This window comes from Tachypleus tridentatus, chromosome 10, assembly GCF_004210375.1.
Source record: "Tachypleus tridentatus isolate NWPU-2018 chromosome 10, ASM421037v1, whole genome shotgun sequence".
In the NCBI taxonomy this organism is placed as follows: domain Eukaryota; kingdom Metazoa; phylum Arthropoda; class Merostomata; order Xiphosura; family Limulidae; genus Tachypleus; species Tachypleus tridentatus.
Genome location: NC_134834.1, coordinates 7,601,357 through 7,626,206, shown reverse-complemented (window position 1 = coordinate 7,626,206; position 24,850 = coordinate 7,601,357). Strand labels below are relative to the sequence as shown.

The following is a 24,850-nucleotide window of genomic DNA, read 5'->3' as shown; positions in this document are numbered from 1 at the left end:
TCTGTCAGTATAAGTTGACAAAGGTTAAAGAAAGTTCTCTCTGTCAGTGTAAGTTGACAAAGGTTAAAGAAAGTTCTCTCTGTCAGTATAAGTTGACAAAGGTTAAAGAAAGTTCTCTCTGTCAGTGTAAGTTGACAAAGGTTAAAGAAAGTTCTCTCTGTCAGTATAAGTTGACAAAGGTTAAAGAAAGTTCTCTCTGTCAGTGTAAGTTGACAAAGGTTAAAGAAAGTTCTCTGTCAGTGTAAGTTGACAAAGGTTAAAGAAAGTTCTCTCTGTCAGTGTAAGTTGACAAAGGTTAAAGAAAGTTCTCTCTGTCAGTGTAAGTTGTTAAAGAAAGTTCTCTCTGTCAGTGTAAGTTGACAAAGAAAGTTCTCTCTGTCAGTGTAAGTTGTTAAAGAAAGTTCTCTCTGTCAGTGTAAGTTGTTAAAGAAAGTTCTCTCTGTCAGTGTAAGTTGTTAAAGAAAGTTCTCTCTGTCAGTATAAGTTGACAAAGGTTAAAGAAAGTTCTCTCTGTCAGTGTAAGTTGACAAAGGTTAAAGAAAGTTCTCTCTGTCAGTGTAAGTTGACAAAGGTTAAAGAAAGTTCTCTCTGTCAGTGTAAGTTGACAAAGGTTAAAGAAAGTTCTCTCTGTCAGTGTAAGTTGACAAGGTTAAAGAAAGTTCTCTCTGTCAGTGTAAGTTGACAAAGGTTAAAGAAAGTTCTCTCTGTCAGTGTAAGTTGACAAAGGTTAAAGAAAGTTCCTCTGTCAGTATAAGTTGACAAAGGTTAAAGAAAGTTCTCTCTGTCAGTGTAAGTTGACAAAGGTTAAAGAAAGTTCTCTCTGTCAGTGTAAGTTGTTAAAGAAAGTTCTCTCTGTCAGTGTAAGTTGTTAAAGAAAGTTCTCTCTGTCAGTATAAGTTGACAAAGGTTAAAGAAAGTTCTCTCTGTCAGTGTAAGTTGACAAAGGTTAAAGAAAGTTCTCTCTGTCAGTGTAAGTTGTTAAAGAAAGTTCTCTCTGTCAGTGTAAGTTGTTAAAGAAAGTTCTCTCTGTCAGTGTAAGTTGTTAAAGAAAGTTCTCTCTGTCAGTGTAAGTTGTTAAAGAAAGTTCTCTCTGTCAGTGTAAGTTGTTAAAGAAAGTTCTCTCTGTCAGTATAAGTTGACAAAGGTTAAAGAAAGATCTCTCTGTCAGTGTAAGTTGACAAAGGTTAAAGAAAGTTCTCTCTTTTTAGTCATGGCAGACTGTCCACACACCATTGGAGTAGAATTTGGGACCAGAATAATTGAGGTTTGTGGACAGAAGATCAAACTTCAGATTTGGGATACTGCCGGCCAGGAAAGGTTTCGAGCTGTGACTAGAAGTTATTACAGAGGAGCAGCAGGAGTACTTATGGTTTATGACATTACCAGGTGAGCAACAAACGGTTGTCACATCTCTTTGTTGTTTGAGTAATTACTTAGTAATGTGGTATTGTAAGATATAGTTTTGTTCTTTCTCTGTCTGTTAACTGTTCGCACCAGACATTCTGGTGGTGGGGGGTGTGTGTGTGTGTGTGTGTGTGTGTGCAAGGGGCTTCAAATTAAATCCTGTGAAATTTGTATGATGTTTTTAAACTTTCTACCTCTTTTTCCTAAAGTTTTATAGGTGAAAACTAGAATCTGTGTGAGAAACAAGTTTTAGAGAAAAGTTTTATATGTTTAAAAAAGTTTATGATCTGTTACGAGAAATTTTCTGTAGTAATAATTTTTCTGGTATGATTGGTTAGATGAAATTAATAGGATAAGTGTTTCTTATGCTAACATTCTGTAACTGTAATTTTTATGTGATTGTTATTCAAACATTTTGTAGAAGAAGCACTTACAACCACCTGAGCAGCTGGTTAACAGATGCAAGAAACTTAACAAACCCAAACACAGTAAGTACAATAGTTACTAATCTGTTCTATATTAAACGTAACTGTTAATGGGACTAATGTTACAGTAATGCAAATCTCATACAGCTTTATCTAAATCTGTATCAGTGGTACAGGTAGGTTGGCCAATCAGATGTGCATGGCACTGAAATCACAGTACAATGGTACACCAGGAGTGATATAGAGAGGTCGACTGGCCAAAGTGTTGTTATCAGATTTTATATGAAACAGGATTGTTTTCAAAGTGCTGTTATCGGTTTTTATATGAAACGGGATTATTTTCAAAGTGCTGTTATTAGTTTTCATATGAAACAGGATTGTTTTCAAAGTGGTTATCAGTTGTTATATGAAACAGGATTGTTTTCAAAGTGATGTTATCAGTTTTTATATGAAACGGGATTATTTTCAAAGTGTTGTTATCAGTTTTTATATGAAACAGGATTGTTTTCAAAGTGCTGTTATCAGTTGTTATATGAAACAGTATTGTTTTCAAAGTGCTGTTATCAGTTTTTATATGAAACAGGATTGTTTTCAAAGTGCTGTTATCAGTTTTATATGAAAAACGGATTGTTTTCAAAGTGTTGTTATCAGTTTTATATGAAACGGGATTATTTTCAAAGTGTTGTTATCAGTTTTATATGAAACAGGATTGTTTTCAAAGTGCTGTTATCAGTTGTTATATGAAACAGGATTGTTTTCAAAGTGCTGTTATCAGTTGTTATATGAAACAGGATTGTTTTCAAAGTGCTGTTATCAGTTTTTATATGAAACAGGATTGTTTTCAAAGTGCTGTTATCAGTTGTTATATGAAACAGGATTGTTTTCAAAGTGTTGTTATCAGTTGTTATATGAAACAGGATTGTTTTCAAAGTGCTGTTATCAGTTGTTATATGAAACAGGATTGTTTTCAAAGTGCTGTTTTCAGTTTTTATATGAAACAGGATTGTTTTCAAAGTGTTGTTATCAGTTGTTATATGAAAAAGGATTGTTTTCAAAGTGCTGTTATCAGTTTTTATATGAAACAGGATTATTTTCAAAGTGCTGTTATCAGTTGTTATATGAAACAGGATTGTTTTCAAAGTGCTGTTATCAGTTGTTATATGAAACAGGATTATTTTCAAAGTGTTATCAGTTGTTATATGAAACAGTATTGTTTTCAAAGTGCTGTTATCAGTTGTTATATGAAACAGTATTGTTTTCAAAGTGCTGTTATCAGTTTTTATATGAAACAGGATTGTTTTCAAAGTGCTGTTATCAGTTTTTATGTGAAACGGGATTATTTTCAAAGTGTTGTTATCAGATTTTATATGAAACAGGATTATTTTCAAAGTTCTGTTATTAGTTTTCATATGAAACAGGATTGTTTTCAAAGTGGTTATCAGTTGTTATATGAAACAGGATTGTTTTCAAAGTGATGTTATCAGTTTTTATATGAAACGGGATTATTTTCAAAGTGTTGTTATCAGATTTTATATGAAACAGGATTATTTTCAAAGTGTTGTTATCAGATTTTATATGAAACAGGATTGTTTTCAAAGTGGTTATCAGTTGTTATATGAAACAGGATTGTTTTCAAAGTGATGTTATCAGTTTTATATGAAACGGATTATTTTCAAAGTGTTGTTATCAGTTTTATATGAAACAGGATTGTTTTCAAAGTGCTGTTATCAGTTGTTATATGAAACAGTATTGTTTTCAAAGTGCTGTTATCAGTTTTTATATGAAACAGGATTGTTTTCAAAGTGCTGTTATCAGTTTTTATATGAAACGGGATTGTTTTCAAAGTGTTGTTATCAGTTTTATATGAAACGGGATTATTTTCAAAGTGTTGTTATCAGTTTTATATGAAACAGGATTGTTTTCAAAGTGCTGTTATCAGTTGTTATATGAAACAGTATTGTTTTCAAAGTGCTGTTATCAGTTTTTATATGAAACAGGATTGTTTTCAAAGTGCTGTTATCAGTTTTTATATGAAACGGGATTGTTTTCAAAGTGTTGTTATCAGTTTTTATATGAAACGGGATTATTTTCAAAGTGTTGTTATCAGTTTTTATATGAAACAGGATTGTTTTCAAAGTGCTGTTATCAGTTGTTATATGAAACAGGATTGTTTTCAAAGTGCTGTTATCAGTTTTTATATGAAACAGGATTGTTTTCAAAGTGCTGTTATCAGTTGTTATATGAAACAGGATTGTTTTCAAAGTGTTGTTATCAGTTGTTATATGAAACAGGATTGTTTTCAAAGTGCTGTTATCAGTTGTTATATGAAACAGGATTGTTTTCAAAGTGCTGTTTTCAGTTTTTATATGAAACAGGATTGTTTTCAAAGTGTTGTTATCAGTTGTTATATGAAAAAGGATTGTTTTCAAAGTGCTGTTATCAGTTTTTATATGAAACAGGATTATTTTCAAAGTGCTGTTATCAGTTTTTATATGAAACAGGATTATTTTCAAAGTGCTGTTATCAGTTGTTATATGAAACAGGATTGTTTTCAAAGTGCTGTTATCAGTTGTTATATGAAACGGGATTATTTTCAAAGTGTTGTTATCAGTTGTTATATGAAACAGTATTGTTTTCAAAGTGCTGTTATCAGTTTTTATATGAAACGGGATTGTTTTCAAAGTGATGTTATCAGTTGTTATATGAAACAGGATTGTTTTCAAAGTGCTGTTATCAGTTGTTATATGAAACAGGATTGTTTTCAAAGTGATGTTATCAGTTGTTATATGAAACAGTATTGTTTTCAAAGTGCTGTTATCAGTTTTATGTGAAACGGATTGTTTTCAAAGTGATGTTATCAGTTGTTATATGAAACAGGATTGTTTTCAAAGTGATGTTATCAGTTGTTATATGAAACAGGATTGTTTTCAAAGTGCTGTTATCAGTTGTTATATGAAACAGGATTGTTTTCAAAGTGCTGTTATCAGTTTTATATGAAACAGGATTGTTTTCAAAGTGCTGTTATCAGTTATATGAAACAGGATTGATTTCAAAGTGTTGTTATCAGTTGTTATATGAAACAGGATTGTTTTCAATGTGCTGTTATCAGTTGTTATATGAAACAGGATTGTTTTCAAAGTGCTGTTATCAGTTGTTATATGAAACAGGATTGTTTTCAAAGTGTTGTTATCAGTTGTTATATGAAACAGGATTGTTTTCAAAGTGCTGTTATCAGTTGTTATATGAAACAGGATTGTTTTCAAAGTGCTGTTTTCAGTTTTTATATGAAACAGGATTGTTTTCAAAGTGTTATCAGTTGTTATATGAAACAGGATTGTTTTCAAAGTGCTGTTATCAGTTTTATATGAAACGGATTATTTTCAAAGTGCTGTTATCAGTTGTTATATGAAACAGGATTGTTTTCAAAGTGCTGTTATCCGTTTTTATATGAAACGGGATTGTTTTCAAAGTTCTGTTATCATTTGTATATGAAACAGGATTGTTTTCAAAGTGCTGTTATCAGTTGTTATATGAAACAGGATTGTTTTCAAAGTGCTGTTATCAGTCGTTATATGAAACAGGATTATTTTCAAAGTGCTGTTATCGGTTGTTATATGAAACAGGATTGTTTTCAAAGTGCTGTTATCAGTTATATGAAACAGGATTGTTTTCAAAGTGTTGTTATCAGTTTTAAATGAAACGGATTATTTTCAAAGTGTTGTTATCAGTTTTTATATGAAACGGGATTGTTTTCAAAGTGCTGTTATCAGTTTTTATATGAAACAGGATTGTTTTCAAAGTTCTGTTATCATTTGTATATGAAACAGGATTGTTTTCAAAGTGCTGTTATCAGTTGTTATATGAAACAGTATTGTTTTCAAAGTGCTGTTATCAGTTTTTATATGAAACAGGATTGTTTTCAAAGTGCTGTTATCAGTTGTTATATGAAACAGTATTGTTTTCAAAGTGATGTTATCAGTTGCTATATGAAACAGGATTGTTTTCAAAGTGATGTTATCAGTTATATGAAACAGGATTGTTTTCAAAGTGCTGTTATCAGTTGTTATATGAAACAGGATTGTTTTCAAAGTGCTGTTATCAGTTGTTATATGAAACAGTATTGTTTTCAAAGTGTTGTTATCAGTTGTTATATGAAACAGTATTGTTTTCAAAGTGATGTTATCAGTTGTTATATGAAACAGGATTGTTTTCAAAGTGCTGTTATCAGTTGTTATATGAAACAGGATTGTTTTCAAAGTGCTGTTATCAGTTGTTATATGAAACAGGATTGTTTTCAAAGTGATGTTATCAGTTGTTATATGAAACAGTATTGTTTTCAAAGTGCTGTTATCAGTTTTATATGATACAGGATTGTTTTCAGGATATGAAACAGTATTGTTTTCAAAGTGCTGTTATCAGTTTTTATATGAAACAGGATTGTTTTCAAAGTGTTATCAGTTTTATATGAAACAGTATTGTTTTCAAAGTGATGTTATCAGTTTTTACATGAAACAGGATTGTTTTCAAAGTGCTGTTATCATTTGTATATGAAACAGGATTATTTTCAGTGTTGTTATCAGTTTTTATATGAAACAGGATTGTTTTCAAAGTGCTGTTATCATTTGTATATGAAACAGGATTGTTTTCAAAGTGTTGTTATCAGTTGTTATATGAAACAGGATTATTTTCAAAGTGCTGTTATCGGTTGTTATATGAAACAGGATTGTTTTCAAAGTGTTGTTATCAGTTATATGAAACAGGATTGTTTTCCAAGTGTTGTTATCAGTTTTTAAATGAAACGGGATTATTTTCAAAGTGTTGTTATCAGTTTTTATATGAAACTGGATTGTTTTCAAAGTGCTGTTATCAGTTTTTATATGAGGTGGGATTGTTTTCAAAGTGTTCTTATCAGTTTTTATGTGAGGTGGGGTTGTTTTCAAAGTGTTCTTATCAGTTTTTATAAAATAATTGTCAGGTCATCTTCCTCATTGGAAATAAAAGTGACTTAGAAGGTCAGAGAGATGTAACGTACGAAGAAGCCAGGCAGTTTGCTGAAGAGAATGGTTAGTATAATTTACTATGATTTATCAATGTTAGATAAAACAGTGTACACAATGGTTTGTGGGTAACTACAGTGATTGTGTTCTTTATCTAAATAATCCTACACTATTCAAGCTGAACTGACTTGTGAACAATAAGGTACAGTAAATGCTGTATTTGCAACATTTGGTCGCTGCTTTCTTAACAGCTGTTTTAAGTAAATTTTCTCATTACTCTGATCTTAGTAAGAACTTAACACTGACCGACTGATTCGTAGAAATATTCTCTATCACTACAACTTAGTAGTGAAAGCTTTTCTTTAAAAAACAAGTTTTCCAAATAGGGATCTTCTAAACTTTATAGTAAAAAAAAGGTTAGTTTTGTTTAGGGTTTATTAACAATGTGTGCTTATAGCTGAGTGGTTATTAACAATGTGTGCTATAGCTGAGTGGTTATTAACAATGTGTGCTATAGCTGAGTGGTTATTAACAATGTGTGCTATAGCTGAGTGGTTATTAACAATGTGTGCTATAGGTGAGTGGTTATTAACAATGTGTGCTTATAGCTGAGTGGTTATTAACAATGTGCGCTATAGCTGAGTGGTTATTAACAATGTGCGCTATAGCTGAGTGGTTATTAACAATGTGCGCTTATAGCGGAGTGGTTATTAACAATGTGCGCTATAGCTGAGTGGTTATTAACAATGTGCGCTATAGCTGAGTGGTTATTAACAATGTGCGCTATAGCAGTGGTTATTAACAATGTGCGCTATAGCTGAGTGGTTATTAACAACGTGCGCCATAGCTGAGTGGTTATTAACAACGTGCGCCAGAGCTGAGTGGTTATTAACAATGTGCGCCACAGCTGAGTGGTTATTAACAATGTGCGCTACAGCCGAGTGGTTATTAACAACGTGCGCTACAGCCGAGTGGTTATTAACAATGTGCGCTATAGCTGAGTGGTTATTAACAATGTGCGCTATAGCCGAGTGGTTATTAACAATGTGCGCTATAGCCGAGTGGTTATTAACAACGTGCGCTAGAAATGAGTGGTTATTAACAACGTGCGCGAGTGGTTATTAACAATGTGCGCCAGAGCTGAGTGGTTATTAACAATGTGCGCTACAGCCGAGTGGTTATTAACAATGTGTGCTAGAGCTGAGTGGTTATTAACAATGTGTGCTATAGCTGAGTGGTTATTAACAATGTGTGCTATAGCTGAGTGGTTATTAACAATGTGTGCTATAGCTGAGTGGTTATTAACAATGTGTGCTATAGCTGAGTGGTTATTCACAATGTGTGCTATAGCTGACTGGTTATTAACAATGTGTGCTATAGCTGACTGGTTATTCACAATGTGTGCTATAGCTGAGTGGTTATTCACAATGTGTGCTTATAGCTGAGTGGTTATTCACAATGTGCGCTATAGCTGAGTGGTTATTAACAATGTGTGCTATAGCTGAGTGGTTATTCACAATGTGTGCTTATAGCTGAGTGGTTATTAACAATGTGTGCTATAGCTGAGTGGTTATTAACAATGTGTGCTATAGCTGAGTGGTTATCTCAGTTTATTACTCAGAACCATTGATTAATGTTATATAAAATAACTAATTAATCAGAATTACAATCAACCCAATTAATTTCACAGCTGATTGGCACAGATAACCATGTTCCTTTGCACCAGTAAATCCTTTAAATCAACCAATTAAAATTTTCATTAAAAAAATAATTAGTCCTTTAAGTCTAACATGCACTTAATCTGGATTTAATTACAGTAGTAAAATGATTCAGTATTCAGAAACTATTTTATAATAATGGTAAAGATAAAGTTATTCTTCTATAATAACTCCTACTGTCAAAATATGATCCAGAGTTTAACATAAGATGCTAACATAAGGCTTAGTCTTTCCACATTTTGCTGTAGGTATTTGTGACAAAAATAATTTACTACCTGTTATCTTGACGTATATTTATTGTAAAGTGTATAACTTCTTTTACAATAGGTAAACACACAATAACATGTAAGGTAAAAGTGGAAACTTGTCTCCTTATTGTGGAATTAAACTATATATCTATTTTCACTTGATAATAAGTTAGTAAATAATTCATTGGCAAGTGTCTGTTACTGACTTAATGTAGCATTGCTTCGTATGAAGGTAATTATAGTACTTATCTGAAGATCTTGTGATAAACAAACAATGTTTTTGTAAATTATTGTTTGATATAACTAAAGTTACTGATTATTTGTAGGTTTGTAACTGACAATACAATGTTTTTTCTGGATAATGTTCCATAATATAGCACTTCATCAATCATCTTGAGAGAAGTTATTATGTATTTTGTTATCAAGTGATGGATATTTTCTTGAAACTACAAACTGAAATAGAAAAGTTGAGTCCATATATGCAGATTAATGTGTTTTATCTTACAACAATCCTCTTTGCATTATTAAAAATCTCTTTTTTTTTAGGCCTGATGTTTGTTGAAGCTAGTGCAAAGACGTAAGTCGTGCTGTTTACTTTTTCAAAGTGTGAACATTTTGGGTATGTTGTGAGACAGGCCCCATTGGGGTTGTGTGAACTTAATATAGTTCCATAATTTTCCTCTTATTTTTAAAATGTGATTGTTTTTTAATTTTTAGTGGAAACAACTTTGAATGTACGTGTGTATGCTTATTAAAATTTCCAAATTTGTGAGGAAAATAAGATATAATAAAAACTAATAACACTTGCTTATAACAGATGTATACCATATTTTTAATTCAGAATTATCAGCTTTTTGAAACTACAGTTTTATTTGAAATATTTCTGTCTCCATGAAATAACTGGAAAATATTTAATCTTTTAATACCCACACAGAATTGATGTGGACCTCGGACAAATAACAATCACTCTAAATATTTTAATTCTGTAAAATAATAATTAATAATTCTTGGCTTATTTCACGTGAAATCCAGGAATGAATTTTTTAAATATATTTGTTTCTTTATTTGTAGTTTCTTGAACTAATATGGCAAGTTAAGTGCATCTAAAGATTATTCAAGTACTTTATGGTTAAATAGGTCATTTTCTATTGTAATTGTAGACGTTGAAGCCTCGTTAGTTTAAAATATAGATTATATTCTATATTGATATAGACTATTTATGTTTTACAACTGTTTTCATGTTTGGTGTCGTGAACCACCAACTGAGTAATGTTTGGATAGGTTTTAAGTTACGATAACTATTGACATATTGTTATTGATAAAGTTCATTCATAAAGGTGCATGATTCAAAACAGTACTCAAACATATTTCTGTGTAGTCTGATATCTTGTAGTATGTAAACCACTAAAGTCTGAGGATTTATATTTCTTGTGCAGGGGGGAAAATGTGGAAGAAGCTTTTCTCGAAACAGCTAAAAGGATTTACGAGAATATTCAAGATGGAAGGTTAGTAGTTTTAATAATAGTAAGTGACAGTTGTACAGTTTTAATAATAGTAAGTGACAGTTGTACAGTTTTAATAATAGTAAGTGACAGTTGTGTAGTTTTAATAATAGTAAGTGACAGTTGTACAGTTTTAATAATAGTAAGTGACAGTTGTGTAGTTTTAATAATAGTAAGTGACAGTTGTACAGTTTTAATAATAGTAAGTGACAGTTGTACAGTAGTTTTAATAATAGTAAGTGACAGTTGTACAGCCTTTAATAACAGTAAGTGACAGTTGTACAGTTTTAATAATAGTAAGTGACAGTTGTACAGTTTTAATAATAGTAAGTGACAGTTGTGTAGTTTTAATAATAGTAAGTGACAGTTGTACAGTTTTAATAATAGTAAGTGACAGTTGTACAGTAGTTTTAATAATAGTAAGTGACAGTTGTACAGTTTTAATAACAGTAAGTGACAGTTGTACAGTTTTAATAATAGTAAGTGACAGTTGTACAGTTTTAATAATAGTAAGTGACAGTTGTGTAGTTTTAATAATAGTAAGTGACAGTTGTGTAGTTTTAATAATAGTAAGTGACAGTTGTACAGTTTTAATAATAGTAAGTGACAGTTGTGTAGTTTTAATAATAGTAAGTGACAGTTGTGTAGTTTTAATAATAGTAAGTGACAGTTGTACAGTTTTAATAATAGTAAGTGACAGTTGTACAGTTTTAATAATAGTAAGTGACAGTTGTGTAGTTTTAATAATAGTAAGTGACAGTTGTAAGTTTTAATAATAGTAAGTGACAGTTGTACAGTTTTAATAATAGTAAGTGACAGTTGTACAGTTTTAATAATAATAAGTGACAGTTGTGTAGTTTTAATAATAGTAAGTGACAGTTGTACAGTTTTAATAATAGTAAGTGACAGTTGTGTAGTTTTAATAATAGTAAGTGACAGTTGTACAGTTTTAATAATAGTAAGTGAGAGTTGTACAGTTTTAATAATAGTAAGTGACAGTTGTACAGTTTTAATAACAGTAAGTGACAGTTGTACAGTTTTAATAATAGTAAGTGACAGTTGTACAGTTTTAATAATAGTAAGTGACAGTTGTGTAGTTTTAATAATAGTAAGTGACAGTTGTGTAGTTTTAATAATAGTAAGTGACAGTTGTGTAGTTTTAATAATAGTAAGTGACAGTTGTACAGTTTTAATAATAGTAAGTGACAGTTGTGTAGTTTTAATAATAGTAAGTGACAGTTGTGTAGTTTTAATAATAGTAAGTGACAGTTGTACAGTTTTAATAATAGTAAGTGACAGTTGTACAGTTTTAATAATAGTAAGTGACAGTTGTACAGTTTTAATAATAGTAAGTGACAGTTGTGGAGTTTTAATAATAGTAAGTGACAGTTGTACAGTTTTAATAATAGTAAGTGACAGTTGTACAGTTTTAATAATAGTAAGTGACAGTTGTACAGTTTTAATAATAATAAGTGACAGTTGTGTAGTTTTAATAATAGTAAGTGACAGTTGTACAGTTTTAATAATAGTAAGTGACAGTTGTGTAGTTTTAATAATAGTAAGTGACAGTTGTACAGTTTTAATAATAGTAAGTGAGAGTTGTACAGTTTTAATAATAGTAAGTGACAGTTGTACAGTTTTAATAATAGTAAGTGACAGTTGTGTAGTTTTAATAATAGTAAGTGACAGTTGTGTAGTTTTAATAATAGTAAGTGACAGTTGTACAGTTTTAATAATAGTAAGTGACAGTTGTACAGTTTTAATAATAGTAAGTGACAGTTGTACAGTAGTTTTAATAATAGTAAGTGACAGTTGTACAGTTTTAATAATAGTAAGTGACAGTTGTACAGTTTTAATAACAGTAAGTGACAGTTGTGTAGTTTTAATAATAGTAAGTGACAGTTGTGTAGTTTTAATAATAGTAAGTGACAGTTGTACAGTTTTAATAATAGTAAGTGACAGTTGTACAGTTTTAATAATAGTAAGTGACAGTTGTACAGTTTTAATAATAGTAAGTGACAGTTGTACAGTTTTAATAATAGTAAGTGACAGTTGTACAGTTTTAATAATAGTAAGTGACAGTTGTACAGTTTTAATAATAGTAAGTGACAGTTGTACAGTTTTAATAATAGTAAGTGACAGTTGTACAGTTTTAATAACAGTAAGTGACAGTTGTACAGTTTTAATAATAGTAAGTGACAGTTGTACAGTTTTAATAACAGTAAGTGACAGTTGTACAGTTTTAATAACAGTAAGTGACAGTTGTACAGTTTTAATAATAGTAAGTGACAGTTGTACAGTTTTAATAACAGTAAGTGACAGTTGTGTAGTTTTAATAATAGTAAGTGACAGTTGTGTAGTTTTAATAATAGTAAGTGACAGTTGTACAGTTTTAATAATAGTAAGTGACAGTTGTACAGTTTTAATAATAGTAAGTGACAGTTGTACAGTTTTAATAATAGTAAGTGACAGTTGTACAGTTTTAATAATAGTAAGTGACAGTTGTACAGTTTTAATAATAGTAAGTGACAGTTGTGTAGTTTTAATAATAGTAAGTGACAGTTGTACAGTTTTAATAATAGTAAGTGACAGTTGTACAGTAGTTTTAATAATAGTAAGTGACAGTTGTACAGTTTTAATAACAGTAAGTGACAGTTGTACAGTTTTAATAACAGTAAGTGACAGTTGTACAGTTTTAATAACAGTAAGTGACAGTTGTACAGTTTTAATAATAGTAAGTGACAGTTGTACAGTTTTAATAACAGTAAGTGACAGTTGTGTAGTTTTAATAACAGTAAGTGACAGTTGTGTAGTTTTAATAAATGTAAGTGACAGTTGTACAGTTTTAATAATAGTAAGTGACAGTTGTACAGTTTTAATAATAGTAAGTGACAGTTGTACAGTTTTAATAACAGTAAGTGACAGTTGTACAGTTTTAATAACAGTAAGTGACAGTTGTACAGTTTTAATAATAGTAAGTGACAGTTGTACAGTTTTAATAACAGTAAGTGACAGTTGTACAGTTTTAATAATAGTAAGTGACAGTTGTACAGTTTTAATAACAGTAAGTGACAGTTGTGTAGTTTTAATAATAGTAAGTGACAGTTGTGTAGTTTTAATAATAGTAAGTGACAGTTGTACAGTTTTAATAATTGTAAGTGACAGTTGTACAGTTTTAATAATAGTAAGTGACAGTTGTACAGTTTTAATAATAGTAAGTGACAGTTGTACAGTTTTAATAATAGTAAGTGACAGTTGTACAGTTTTAATAATAGTAAGTGACAGTTGTGTAGTTTTAATAATAGTAAGTGACAGTTGTGTAGTTTTAATAATAGTAAGTGACAGTTGTACAGTTTTAATAATAGTAAGTGACAGTTGTACAGTAGTTTTAATAATAGTAAGTGACAGTTGTACAGTTTTAATAATAGTAAGTGACAGTTGTACAGTTTTAATAACAGTAAGTGACAGTTGTACAGTTTTAATAATAGTAAGTGACAGTTGTACAGTTTTAATAACAGTAAGTGACAGTTGTGTAGTTTTAATAACAGTAAGTGACAGTTGTGTAGTTTTAATAATAGTAAGTGACAGTTGTACAGTTTTAATAATAGTAAGTGACAGTTGTACAGTTTTAATAATAGTAAGTGACAGTTGTACAGTTTTAATAACAGTAAGTGACAGTTGTACAGTTTTAATAACAGTAAGTGTCAGTTGTACAGTTTTAATAATAGTAAGTGACAGTTGTACAGTTTTAATAATAGTAAGTGACAGTTGTACAGTTTTAATAATAGTAAGTGACAGTTGTACAGTTTTAATAACAGTAAGTGACAGTTGTACAGTTTTTCTGTTTACAACCATCTAACGTAAGTGTGTTCCTTATAGTTCATCGTTACTATACCAAGAGTCTATTCGACAATACAGTAACTTCTGCATAAAATGTTTTAGTAAGCTGTTATGGCTGAGTGAAATACCATTCTTACATGAACTATGTTTGTTAAAATATATAAATCTTAACATTTGAAAAACTGGAATATGTATTTCTACTTATAACTTGTTTATATAATATATTCAGAAGAACATAGTTTATTCTCTCTACCTGTCTCCTGATAAGAACTTTACTTATTTTCCCTGCTTTTTGAACCATTGAGTCTCGGGCAGGGTGATCACCTCTTTCCTTTCTGGTGGATCATCTCTATGACTATAATCGCCCCTTTACACAGGTGGAACTCGCTTGCTTTTCATCGGTCAGACCTGTTGATGTTTGCTGCAAGTTGCTGTACCATCTCTCTTCTTCTGGTTGTTGTTAACCAGATCTGACAGGAGACTCATGCTTGGTAACAGCCTATTTCTATAGGATTCCAAAATTCCTTCTAATTATCATTCAGTTGTATTGACTAGCTGTCTCTTTGAGGTCTGGGTAGTGATCTTCTTGTTTGGCTACTTGGATCAAATAACCTCTTCTCATCCACTCGTTGTGGATTCCGTTGAAAGGACTCCAGAGTGGAGCACCTGATTTGACTTCCTCGGGGGAGAGAATCTTTTGTTTCTGTCTGCTTCAGTCTCAAGAAGGTGTGTGACACTACATGGAGGTACAGCAAGACTTCACACGTGTTTCTTATGTTTCTGTCTACTTCAGTCACAAGGTGTGTGACACTACATGGAGGTACGACAACAATTCACATGTGTTTCTTATGTTTCTGTCTGCTTCAGTCACAAGGTGTGTGACACTACATGGAGGTACAACAAGACTTCACATGTGTTTCTTATGTTTCTGTCTGCTTCAGTCACAAGGTGTGTGACACTACATGGAGGTACAACAAGACATCACATGTGTTTCTTATGTTTCTGTCTGCTTCAGTCACAAGGTGTGTGACACTACATGGAGGTACAACAAGACTTCACATGTGTTTCTTATGTTTCTGTCTGCTTCAGTCACAATGTATGTGACACTACATGGAGGTACAGCAAGACTTCACATGTGTTTCTTATGTTTCTGTCTGCTTCAGTCACAAAGTGTGTGACACTACATGGAGGTACAGCAAGACTTCACATGTGTTTCTTATGTTTCTGTCTGCTTCAGTCACAAGGTGTGTGACACTACATGGAGGTACAGCAAGACTTCACATGTGTTTCTTATGTTTCTGTCTGCTTCAGTCACAAGGTGTGAGACACTACATGGAGGTACAGCAAGACTTCACATGTGTTTCTTATGTTTCTGTCTACTTCAGTCACAAGGTGTGTGACACTACATGGAGGTACAGCAAGACTTCACATGTGTTTATGTTTCTGTCTGCTTCAGTCTCAAGAAGGTGTGTGACACTACATGGAGGTACAGCAAGACTTCACGTGTTTCTTATGTTTCTGTCTGCTTCAGTCACAAGGTGTGTGACACTACATGGAGGTACAGCAAGACTTCATGTGTTTTTTATGTTTCTGTCTGCTTCAGTCACAAGGTGTGTGACACTACATGGAGGTACAGCAAGACTTCACATGTGTTTCTTATGGTTCTGTCTGCTTTAGTCACAAGGTGTGTGACACTACATGGAGGTACAGCAAGACTTCGTGTGTTTCTTATGTTTCTGTCTGCTTCAGTCACAAGGTTGTGACACTACATGGAGGTACAGCAAGACTTCACATGTGTTTCTTATGTTTCTGTCTGCTTTAGTCACAAGGTGTGTGACACTACATGGAGGTACAGCAAGACTTCACATGTGTTTATGTTTCTGTCTACTTCAGTCACAAGGTCTGTGACACTACATGGAGGTACAGCAAGACTTCACATGTGTTTCTTATGTTTCTGTCTACTTCAGTCACAAGGTGTGTGACACTACATGGAGGTACAGCAAGACTTCACATGTGTTTCTTATGTTTGTCTGCTTCAGTCACAAGGTGTGTGACACTACATGGAGGTACAGCAAGACTTCACATGTGTTTCTTATGTTTCTGTCTGCTTCAGTCACAATGTGTGTGACACTACATGGAGGTACAGCATGACTTCACATGTGTTTCTTATGTTTCTGTCTGCTTCAGTCACAAGGTGTGTGACACTACATGGAGGTACAACAAGACTTCACATGTGTTTCTTATGTTTCTGTCTGCTTCAGTCACAAGGTGTGTGACACTACATGGAGGTACAACAAGACTTCACATGTGTTTCTTATGTTTCTGTCTGCTTCAGTCACAAGGTGTGTGACACTACATGGAGGTACAGCAAGACTTCATGTGTTTCTTATGTTTCTGTCTGCTTCAGTCACAAGGTGTGTGACACTACATGGAGGTACAACAAGACTTCACATGTGTTTCTTATGTTTCTGTCTGCTTCAGTCACAATGTATGTGACACTACATGGAGGTACAGCAAGACTTCACATGTGTTTCTTATGTGTCTGTCTGCTTCAGTCACAAAGTGTGTGACACTACATGGAGGTACAGCAAGACTTTACATGTGTTTCTTATGTTTCTGTCTGCTTCAGTCACAAGGTGTGTGACACTACATGGAGGTACAGCAAGACTTCACATGTGTTTCTTATGTTTCTGTCTGCTTCAGTCACAAGGTGTGAGACACTACATGGAGGTACAGCAAGACTTCACATGTGTTTCTTATGTTTCTGTCTACTTCAGTCACAAGGTGTGTGACACTACATGGAGGTACAGCAAGACTTCACATGTGTTTCTTATGTTTCTGTCTACTTCAGTCACAAGGTGTGTGACACTACATGGAGGTACAGCAAGACTTCACATGTGTTTCTTATGTTTCTGTCTGCTTCAGTCACAAGGTGTGTGACACTACATGGAGGTACAGCAAGACTTCATGTGTTTCTTATGTTTCTGTCTGCTTCAGTCACAAGGTGTGTGACACTACATGGAGGTACAACAAGACTTCACATGTGTTTGTTATGTTTCTGTCTGCTTCAGTCACAAGGTGTGTGACACTACATGGAGGTACAGCAAGACTTCATGTGTTTCTTATGTTTCTGTCTGCTTCAGTCACAAGGTGTGTGACACTACATGGAGGTACAGCAAGACTTCACATGTGTTTCTTATGTTTCTGTCTACTTCAGTCACAAGGTGTGTGACACTACATGGAGGTACAGCAAGACTTCATGTGTTTCTTATGTTTCTGTCTGCTTCAGTCACAAGGTGTGTGACACTACATGGAGGTACAGCAAGACTTCACATGTGTTTCTTATGTTTCTGTCTGCTTCAGTCTCAAGAAGGTGTGTGACACTACATGGAGGTACAGCAAGACTTCACGTGTTTCTTATGTTTCTGTCTGCTTCAGTCACAAGGTGTGTGACACTACATGGAGGTACAGCAAGACTTCACATGTGTTTCTTATGTTTCTGTCTGCTTCAGTCACAAAGTGTGTGACACTACATGGAGGTACAGCAAGACTTCACATGTGTTTCTTATGTTTCTGTCTGCTTCAGTCACAAGGTGTGTGACACTACATGGAGGTACAGCAAGACTTCACATGTGTTTCTTATGTTTCTGTCTGCTTCAGTCACAAGGTGTGTGACACTACATGGAGGTACAGCAAGACTTCACATGTGTTTCTTATGTTTCTGTCTACTTCAGTCACAAGGTGTGTGACACTACATGGAGGTAGAACAAGACTTCACATGTGTTTCTTATGTTTCTGTCTGCTTCAGTCACAAGAAGGTGTGTGACACTACATGGAGGTACAGCAAGACTTCACATGTGTTTCTTATGTTTCTGTCTACTTCAGTCACAAGGTGTGTGACACTACATGGAGGTACAGCAAGACTTCACATGTGTTTCTTATGTTTCTGTCTGCTTCAGTCACAAGGTGTGTGACACTACATGGAGGTACAGCAAGACTTCACATGTGTTTCTTATGTTTCTGTCTACTTCAGTCACAAGGTGTGTGACACTACATGGAGGTAGAACAAGACTTCACATGTGTTTCTTATGTTTCTGTCTGCTTCAGTCACAAGAAGGTGTGTGACACTACATGGAGGTACAGCAAGACTTCACATGTGTTTCTTATGTTTCTGTCTACTTCAGTCACAAGGTGTGTGACACTACATGGAGGTACAGCAAGACTTCACATGTGTTTCTTATGTTTCTGTCTGCTTCAGTCACAAGGTGTGTGACACTACATGGAGGTACAGCAAGACTTCACATGTGTTTCTTATGTTTCTGTCTACTTCAGTCACAAGGTGTGTGACACTACATGGAGGTACAACAAGACTTCGCATGTGTTTCTTATGTTTCTGTCTGCTTCAGTCACAAGGTGTGTGACACTACATGGAGGTACAACAAGACTTCACATGTGTTTCTTATGTTTCTGTCTGCTTCAGTCACAAGGTGTGTGACACTACATGGAGGTACAGCAAGACTTCATGTGTTTCTTATGTTTCTGTCTGCTTCAGTCACAAGGTGTGTGACACTACATGGAGGTACAACAAAACTTCACATGTGTTTCTTATGTTTCTGTCCACTTCAGTCACAAGGTGTGTGACACTACATGGAGGTACAGCAAGACTTCACATGTGTTTATGTTTCTGTCCACTTCAGTCACAAGGTGTGTGACACTACATGGAGGTACAACAAGACTTCACATGTGTTTATGTTTCTGTCTGCTTCAGTCACAAGGTGTGTGACACTACATGGAGGTACAGCAAGACTTCACATGTGTTTCTTATGTTTCTGTCTGCTTTAGTCACAAGGTGTGTGACACTACATGGAGGTACAGCAAGACTTCACATGTGTTCTTATGTTTCTGTCTGCTTCAGTCACAAGGTGTGTGACACTACATGGAGGTACAGCAAGACTTCACATGTGTTTCTTATGTTTCTGACTGCTTCAATCACAAGGTGTGTGACACTGCATGGAGGTACAACAAGACTTTACATGTGTTTCTTATGTTTCTGTCTGCTTCAGTCACAAGGTGTGTGACACAACATGGAGGTACAACAAGACTTCACATGTGTTTCTTATGTTTCTGTCTGCTTCAGTCACAAGGTGTGTGACACTACATGGAGGTACAGCAAGACTTCACATGTGTTTCTTATGTTTCTGTCCACTTCAGTCACAAGGTGTGTGACACTACATGGAGGTACAGCAAGACTTCACATGTGTTTCTTATGTTTCTGTCCACTTCAGTCACAAGGTGTGTGACACAACATGGAGGTACAGCAAGACTTCACATGTGTTTCTTATGTTTCTGTCTGCTTCAGTCACAAGGTGTGTGACACAACATGGAGGTACAACAAGACTTCACATGTGTTTCTTATGTTTCTGACTGCTTCAGTCACAAGGTGTGTGACACTGCATGGAGGTACAACAAGACTTCACATGTGTTTCTTATGTTTCTGTCTGCTTCAGTCACAAGGTGTGTGACACAACATGGAGGTACAGCAAGACTTCACATGTGTTTCTTATGTTTCTGACTGCTTCAGTCACAAGGTGTGTGACACTGCATGGAGGTACAACAAGACTTCACATGTGTTTCTTATGTTTCTGTCTGCTTCAGTCACAAGGTGTGTGACACAACATGGAGGTACAGCAAGACTTCACATGTGTTTCTTATGTTTCTGTCTGCTTCAGTCACAAGGTGTGTGACACTACATGGAGGTACAGCAAGACTTCACATGTGTTTCTTATGTTTCTGTCTGCTTTAGTCACAAGGTGTGTGACACTACATGGAGGTACAGCAAGACTTCACATGTGTTCTTATGTTTCTGTCTGCTTCAGTCACAAGGTGTGTGACACTACATGGAGGTACAGCAAGACTTCACATGTGTTTCTTATGTTTCTGACTGCTTCAGTCACAAGGTGTGTGACACTGCATGGAGGTACAACAAGACTTCACATGTGTTTCTTATGTTTCTGTCTGCTTCAGTCACAAGGTGTGTGACACAACATGGAGGTACAACAAGACTTCACATGTGTTTCTTATGTTTCTGTCTGCTTCAGTCACAAGGTGTGTGACACTACATGGAGGTACAGCAAGACTTCACATGTGTTTCTTATGTTTCTGTCCACTTCAGTCACAAGGTGTGTGACACTACATGGAGGTACAGCAAGACTTCACATGTGTTTCTTATGTTTCTGTCCACTTCAGTCACAAGGTGTGTGACACAACATGGAGGTACAGCAAGACTTCACATGTGTTTCTTATGTTTCTGTCTGCTTCAGTCACAAGGTGTGTGACACAACATGGAGGTACAACAAGACTTCACATGTGTTTCATGGTACATTTACCTGTTTTTAGTTGTAATTTTTAACTCAACCGGTAATACCAACTCTCCATTATTTCACACAGGAACTAATCTAGTAAGTTTGTGTGTATTTTTCAAATACATACATTTGAAGCATACAAGAATTAACATCTCTCATACATAGCATGTGCAACACTTGTTCTCGTGGGTTGTATGGTATATCAATAATCCTTCTTGATGTCAAGAATTATGTTTATGGTTTTGGCTTTAAACAATATAATAACCATTTTCAGAGAGTTAAAATGCAACCTTATTATGGTGTCAGATTTTCTCAGTAATGTATACACACATTCTTATACATTCCACATCCTGTTCTCAAAGCAGGAGAGAAGCCAGTTTATTTCTTCACCTGTTTTGCTGCTCTCTAAACAGTAATGACACCTGGAGGTTTGTTATTTTATTTAACAACTCAAACAATTAATATTAATTGTAATATTAATTAAGTATTTTACAATCAGTAATCAAGGAAGAGGAATGTATCTGCTCATGTTATTTTTCATTATACTTTGATTCATCTACTGACTGAAGAATCAGATGCACTGTTAGAGTAGAAGTAATGAGATATATAATACAGATTCACATTTAATTCAGAGACTTTAGAGATGACACAAATGAAATGTGAGATTTTTGAGACAAAGTATTATTAATCTTAACACAAAAATCAATTTACTCTCGGGCTGCTACAAAACGTAAAATATTGGATTTATTCGAAGACAAATGTTTATTAAGAAAAACTGATTTCTTGGGTACAAATGGCTCGTCATATTTACAAAAAGTTTCCAAACTTTTGTTAATATGCACTTAGAGTTTTCATACTCTAATAAGCGTGAACCGGTTATGACTGAGACTGGTGAGCCTACAGTGACTCAGTTAAGAGGAAAGGTTAAGGTGTCAGACTCGAGTCTTTATCACACCTGTTGTTTTTTTTCCAGTCTTGACTTGAGGTGAGTCTACAGTGACAGAGTTAAGAGGAAAGGTTAAGGTGTCAGACTCGAGTGTTTATCACACCTGTTGTTTTTTTGCCAGTCTTGACTTGAGGTGAGTCTACAGTGACAGAGTTAAGAGGAAAGGTTAAGGTGTCAGACTCGAGTGTTTATCACACCTGTTGTTTTTTTGCCAGTCTTGACTTGAGGTGAGTCTACAGTGACAGAGTTAAGAGGAAAGGTTAAGGTGTCAGACTCAAGTGTTTATCACACCTGTTGTTTTTTTCCAGTCTTGACCTGAATGCAGCAGAATCGGGAGTACAGCACAAACCATCTGCTCCAAGAACTCTTAACAATGATCAGCAAGCTAACAAAGAAACTTGTTCATGTTAATAACACTGGACCCAGGAAGTGAGGGTAAGTAGGACCTGTAGGATTTCATGACCCATATTAGTCCTGTAAAAGGTACAACTTTATATGTGAAGAAAGTCCTTTTATTTTCAAATTTAAAAACCAGTAATTTTTGAAATTTTCTGAATACCTAAAGTTAAATAACTATTCACAGTTATTTGTTTTACTTTAATACACCTCTGGACTTTATTCAGGACTTTACTGAATAGATAAATTATTACATTATCTATCAGCGTCTTTTTCATTTTGCTTTATTACCAACCTAATAAGTAAGTGTCTAAGGACCAGCTGACTGTAAAAAGTTGTTTTCACATGGAGTAAGTTCAGTACCTTTTTGAGTGAAACTTTTGCTCCTAAAAGAGGTCAGCTGAGTCAACACTATAAAACAATGAATTCAGTACAAGTCAAACTTTACAATAAAACTATGAATCCAACAATTATTTTCAATTACCAGCCTTATTGTTATCCATTGTGACGTAAAAAAAATTTGGAATAGAAGAATAATTGTTAGACATGGAGAGTTTGATTTGTTTATTTATTTAAAAAATAACGTGATTGTGACAACAAGGCTGGAAGTACATGTTTTCCACGTTTTCCAACAGGTTAATAAGAGGTTTATAGACCGACTAGCCGTAAGACAGGCTAAACCACCTGTAGTGGCTTTCATCTGTAAAGCTTGCCTCTTGTGTGGACCAGTTTACATTGGGTTTGTTACCTGTATTTCTTCTCAACTTCTAGTTTAGTCATGTACAGAACAGTGTACCCAGGCTGTCAGTTTTTAACAATTTGTACAAGTCTGTGACATGTTTACAAATTTATAATACCCTACGTGTGAAAATAATTCGATTATATTTACTCGATGAAAATATAAAGTTTATCAGATAATACTGGTTTAAAGATAACTTCGTTCAGAAGGGTTCAGCCTCTGATATAGTTTATATTTGTATGTTGTACATTTAAAGTGACATCACAGTGATGCCACTGGTATATGTATTTGTAATGATGAAAAAGTTTCATACAAGAGAAGCAAGTCTAGGTAAATCATAAAATATTTTAGGTTATATCTCTCTGTGGTTTGTGTAAAGGTAGCAAACTTATCTTGAGTTTCAGGTCATTCAAGGTTGGGCACAAGATATGACAAAGAGAGCTCGGACATTTTCAACATATCTAGTTATTTAACTATCAGTTGTGAAGTAGACCCTAACGGTAAAAGTGTCGAGTTATTCTTGCTTCTAGTTAACTGTTTGTAAATTTTTCCACGTCTGGTAAGATATAATGTTTTATATAAGTAGTCATTTTACTTCTTTGAAGTTTTAAACAGAATGCAGGTACTTTCAAGTGTAAAACAAAATGTAGTTCTATTACTAATTCAAATTTTTAGAATTTTACTGTAGATTTAATAGATATTTTTAGAAAATGTATAAAGATTTTAAAGGCAGTTCTACACTAAGTGTATATAAAGAACTTTTGAAATGTAGTAAAAATAGCTGAACTTTACCTGATTAATAGTAATACCACGTGGTATGTATAGAGATCCTGAGGAGTTTTTATTGTTTCATTTAGTTTAATAGTCCAGACTTGGTCGTAAGTCAGTATCGTGTACTTTGTATCTTGGGCAAAATTTCGGTCCATGTTACACTTTTGTAAGTAATTTCTTCAAAGTAATTTGTTACCAAATCAAAACCTTTTGTTATCTTTTAGCTTACAAACATGATTCATGAACTGAAACATGAAGATGGGTAAATTTAACTTGGAAAAGATGTATTTTAACTTGTTGGTTGTAGAAAGAAATGCGTAATGTATTTGAAAACTATTAAAAAATGTACTTGCTCTAACGAAAACGTTTTGTAGATGTATTCATTCACATCCTTGTGTAAATAAATAAAACATAAAGATACAGTTGGACTTTGTAGTGTTTAGATAAGAAATACGCGGACAGTTCATAATTTATACTGCTCAGACATTTCTGCCTGTTTTAAGTTGATTTGTAACATTTAAGCTAAACTTTTAACTACAGTGAAGTTGTCTTTAAACTGAATAGTGTAATAATTAATATGTTCCTTTTAAGTAAAACCTGTGATAATTAACAAGTATCATTAATTGTAGAACAGTGGCATGTATGTTACTGATCAGAATATTTCTGACTTCAGATTTTGGTTTATATCAGTTATAGAATTATCTAGTCCTGTAAGTTTCGGAGCTCAATATTTCTAGTATATGTATCATTCCATAAGCGAATGAAATAAACACCCTATAACCTGAGCTCTTTCGACAAATACACCTTTCTTCTCCATGGGTAAACTGGGAGTGTTATCATTCTATTACCAAAGGTGATGAGGCCGTTGCTTTAGTCTGGGTCAGGTTGTAATACGATTACATACGTTGTAACAGAAACAACATGAACTAAAGATTATTAGGCCTAGTGTTTATCAGTGAGAACTAAACTTGTGCGAATGAATTGCTGGGGTGATGGTTGTTTTGTTATTTTATTGCATGGTATACAATATGAAGAAAGTGTTGTTGTATAATAAACTATTGTGTCCTATTGTTTTCAGTGTTATTTATTTGTTTCTCTTATAACCTGCCTGCCTGTTTTTGTTAAGTATTGTCTCATCAGTCTCTGTTAGGGTTAGTTTATCTCGCATGTGATTTGTAACCTACCCAGCTTATAACCTGCCTGCCTGTTTTTGTTATTAAGTCTTGTCTCATCAGCCTCTGTTAGGGTTAGTTTATCTCACATGTGATTTGTAACCTGGGTAGTTATTGTTGGTTTCTCTTATAACCTGCCTGCCTGTTTTTGTTAAGTATTGTCTCATCAGCTTCTGTTAGGGTTAGTTTATCTCACATGTGGTTTGTAACCTAGGTAGTTATTGTTGGTTTCTCTTATTACCTCCCTGCCTGTTTTTGTTATTAAGTCTTGTGTCATCAGCTTCTGTTAGAGTTAGTTTATCTCACATGTGATTTGTAACCTGGGTAGTT

The 24,850-nt window shown here is 33.8% G+C and overlaps 1 protein-coding gene across 2 annotated transcripts in view; it reads left to right on the top strand.

The window, feature by feature from the left end:
* LOC143228707 (ras-related protein Rab-14-like) overlaps positions 1-23,712 on the top strand; it is a 43,854-nt gene extending 20,142 nt beyond the window's left edge. For both annotated transcript variants that reach the window (XM_076459991.1, XM_076459992.1), the window contains 7 exons: positions 1,209-1,386; positions 1,826-1,892; positions 6,805-6,892; positions 9,339-9,369; positions 10,229-10,297; positions 21,751-21,877; positions 22,474-23,712. In XM_076459991.1, coding sequence (XP_076316106.1) covers positions 1,209-1,386; positions 1,826-1,892; positions 6,805-6,892; positions 9,339-9,369; positions 10,229-10,297; positions 21,751-21,853 — 536 coding nt within the window. In that variant the 3' untranslated portion in view covers positions 21,854-21,877; positions 22,474-23,712. The remainder of the gene's footprint in view (positions 1-1,208; positions 1,387-1,825; positions 1,893-6,804; positions 6,893-9,338; positions 9,370-10,228; positions 10,298-21,750; positions 21,878-22,473) is intronic.
* Positions 23,713-24,850: the final 1,138 nt, after the last annotated feature.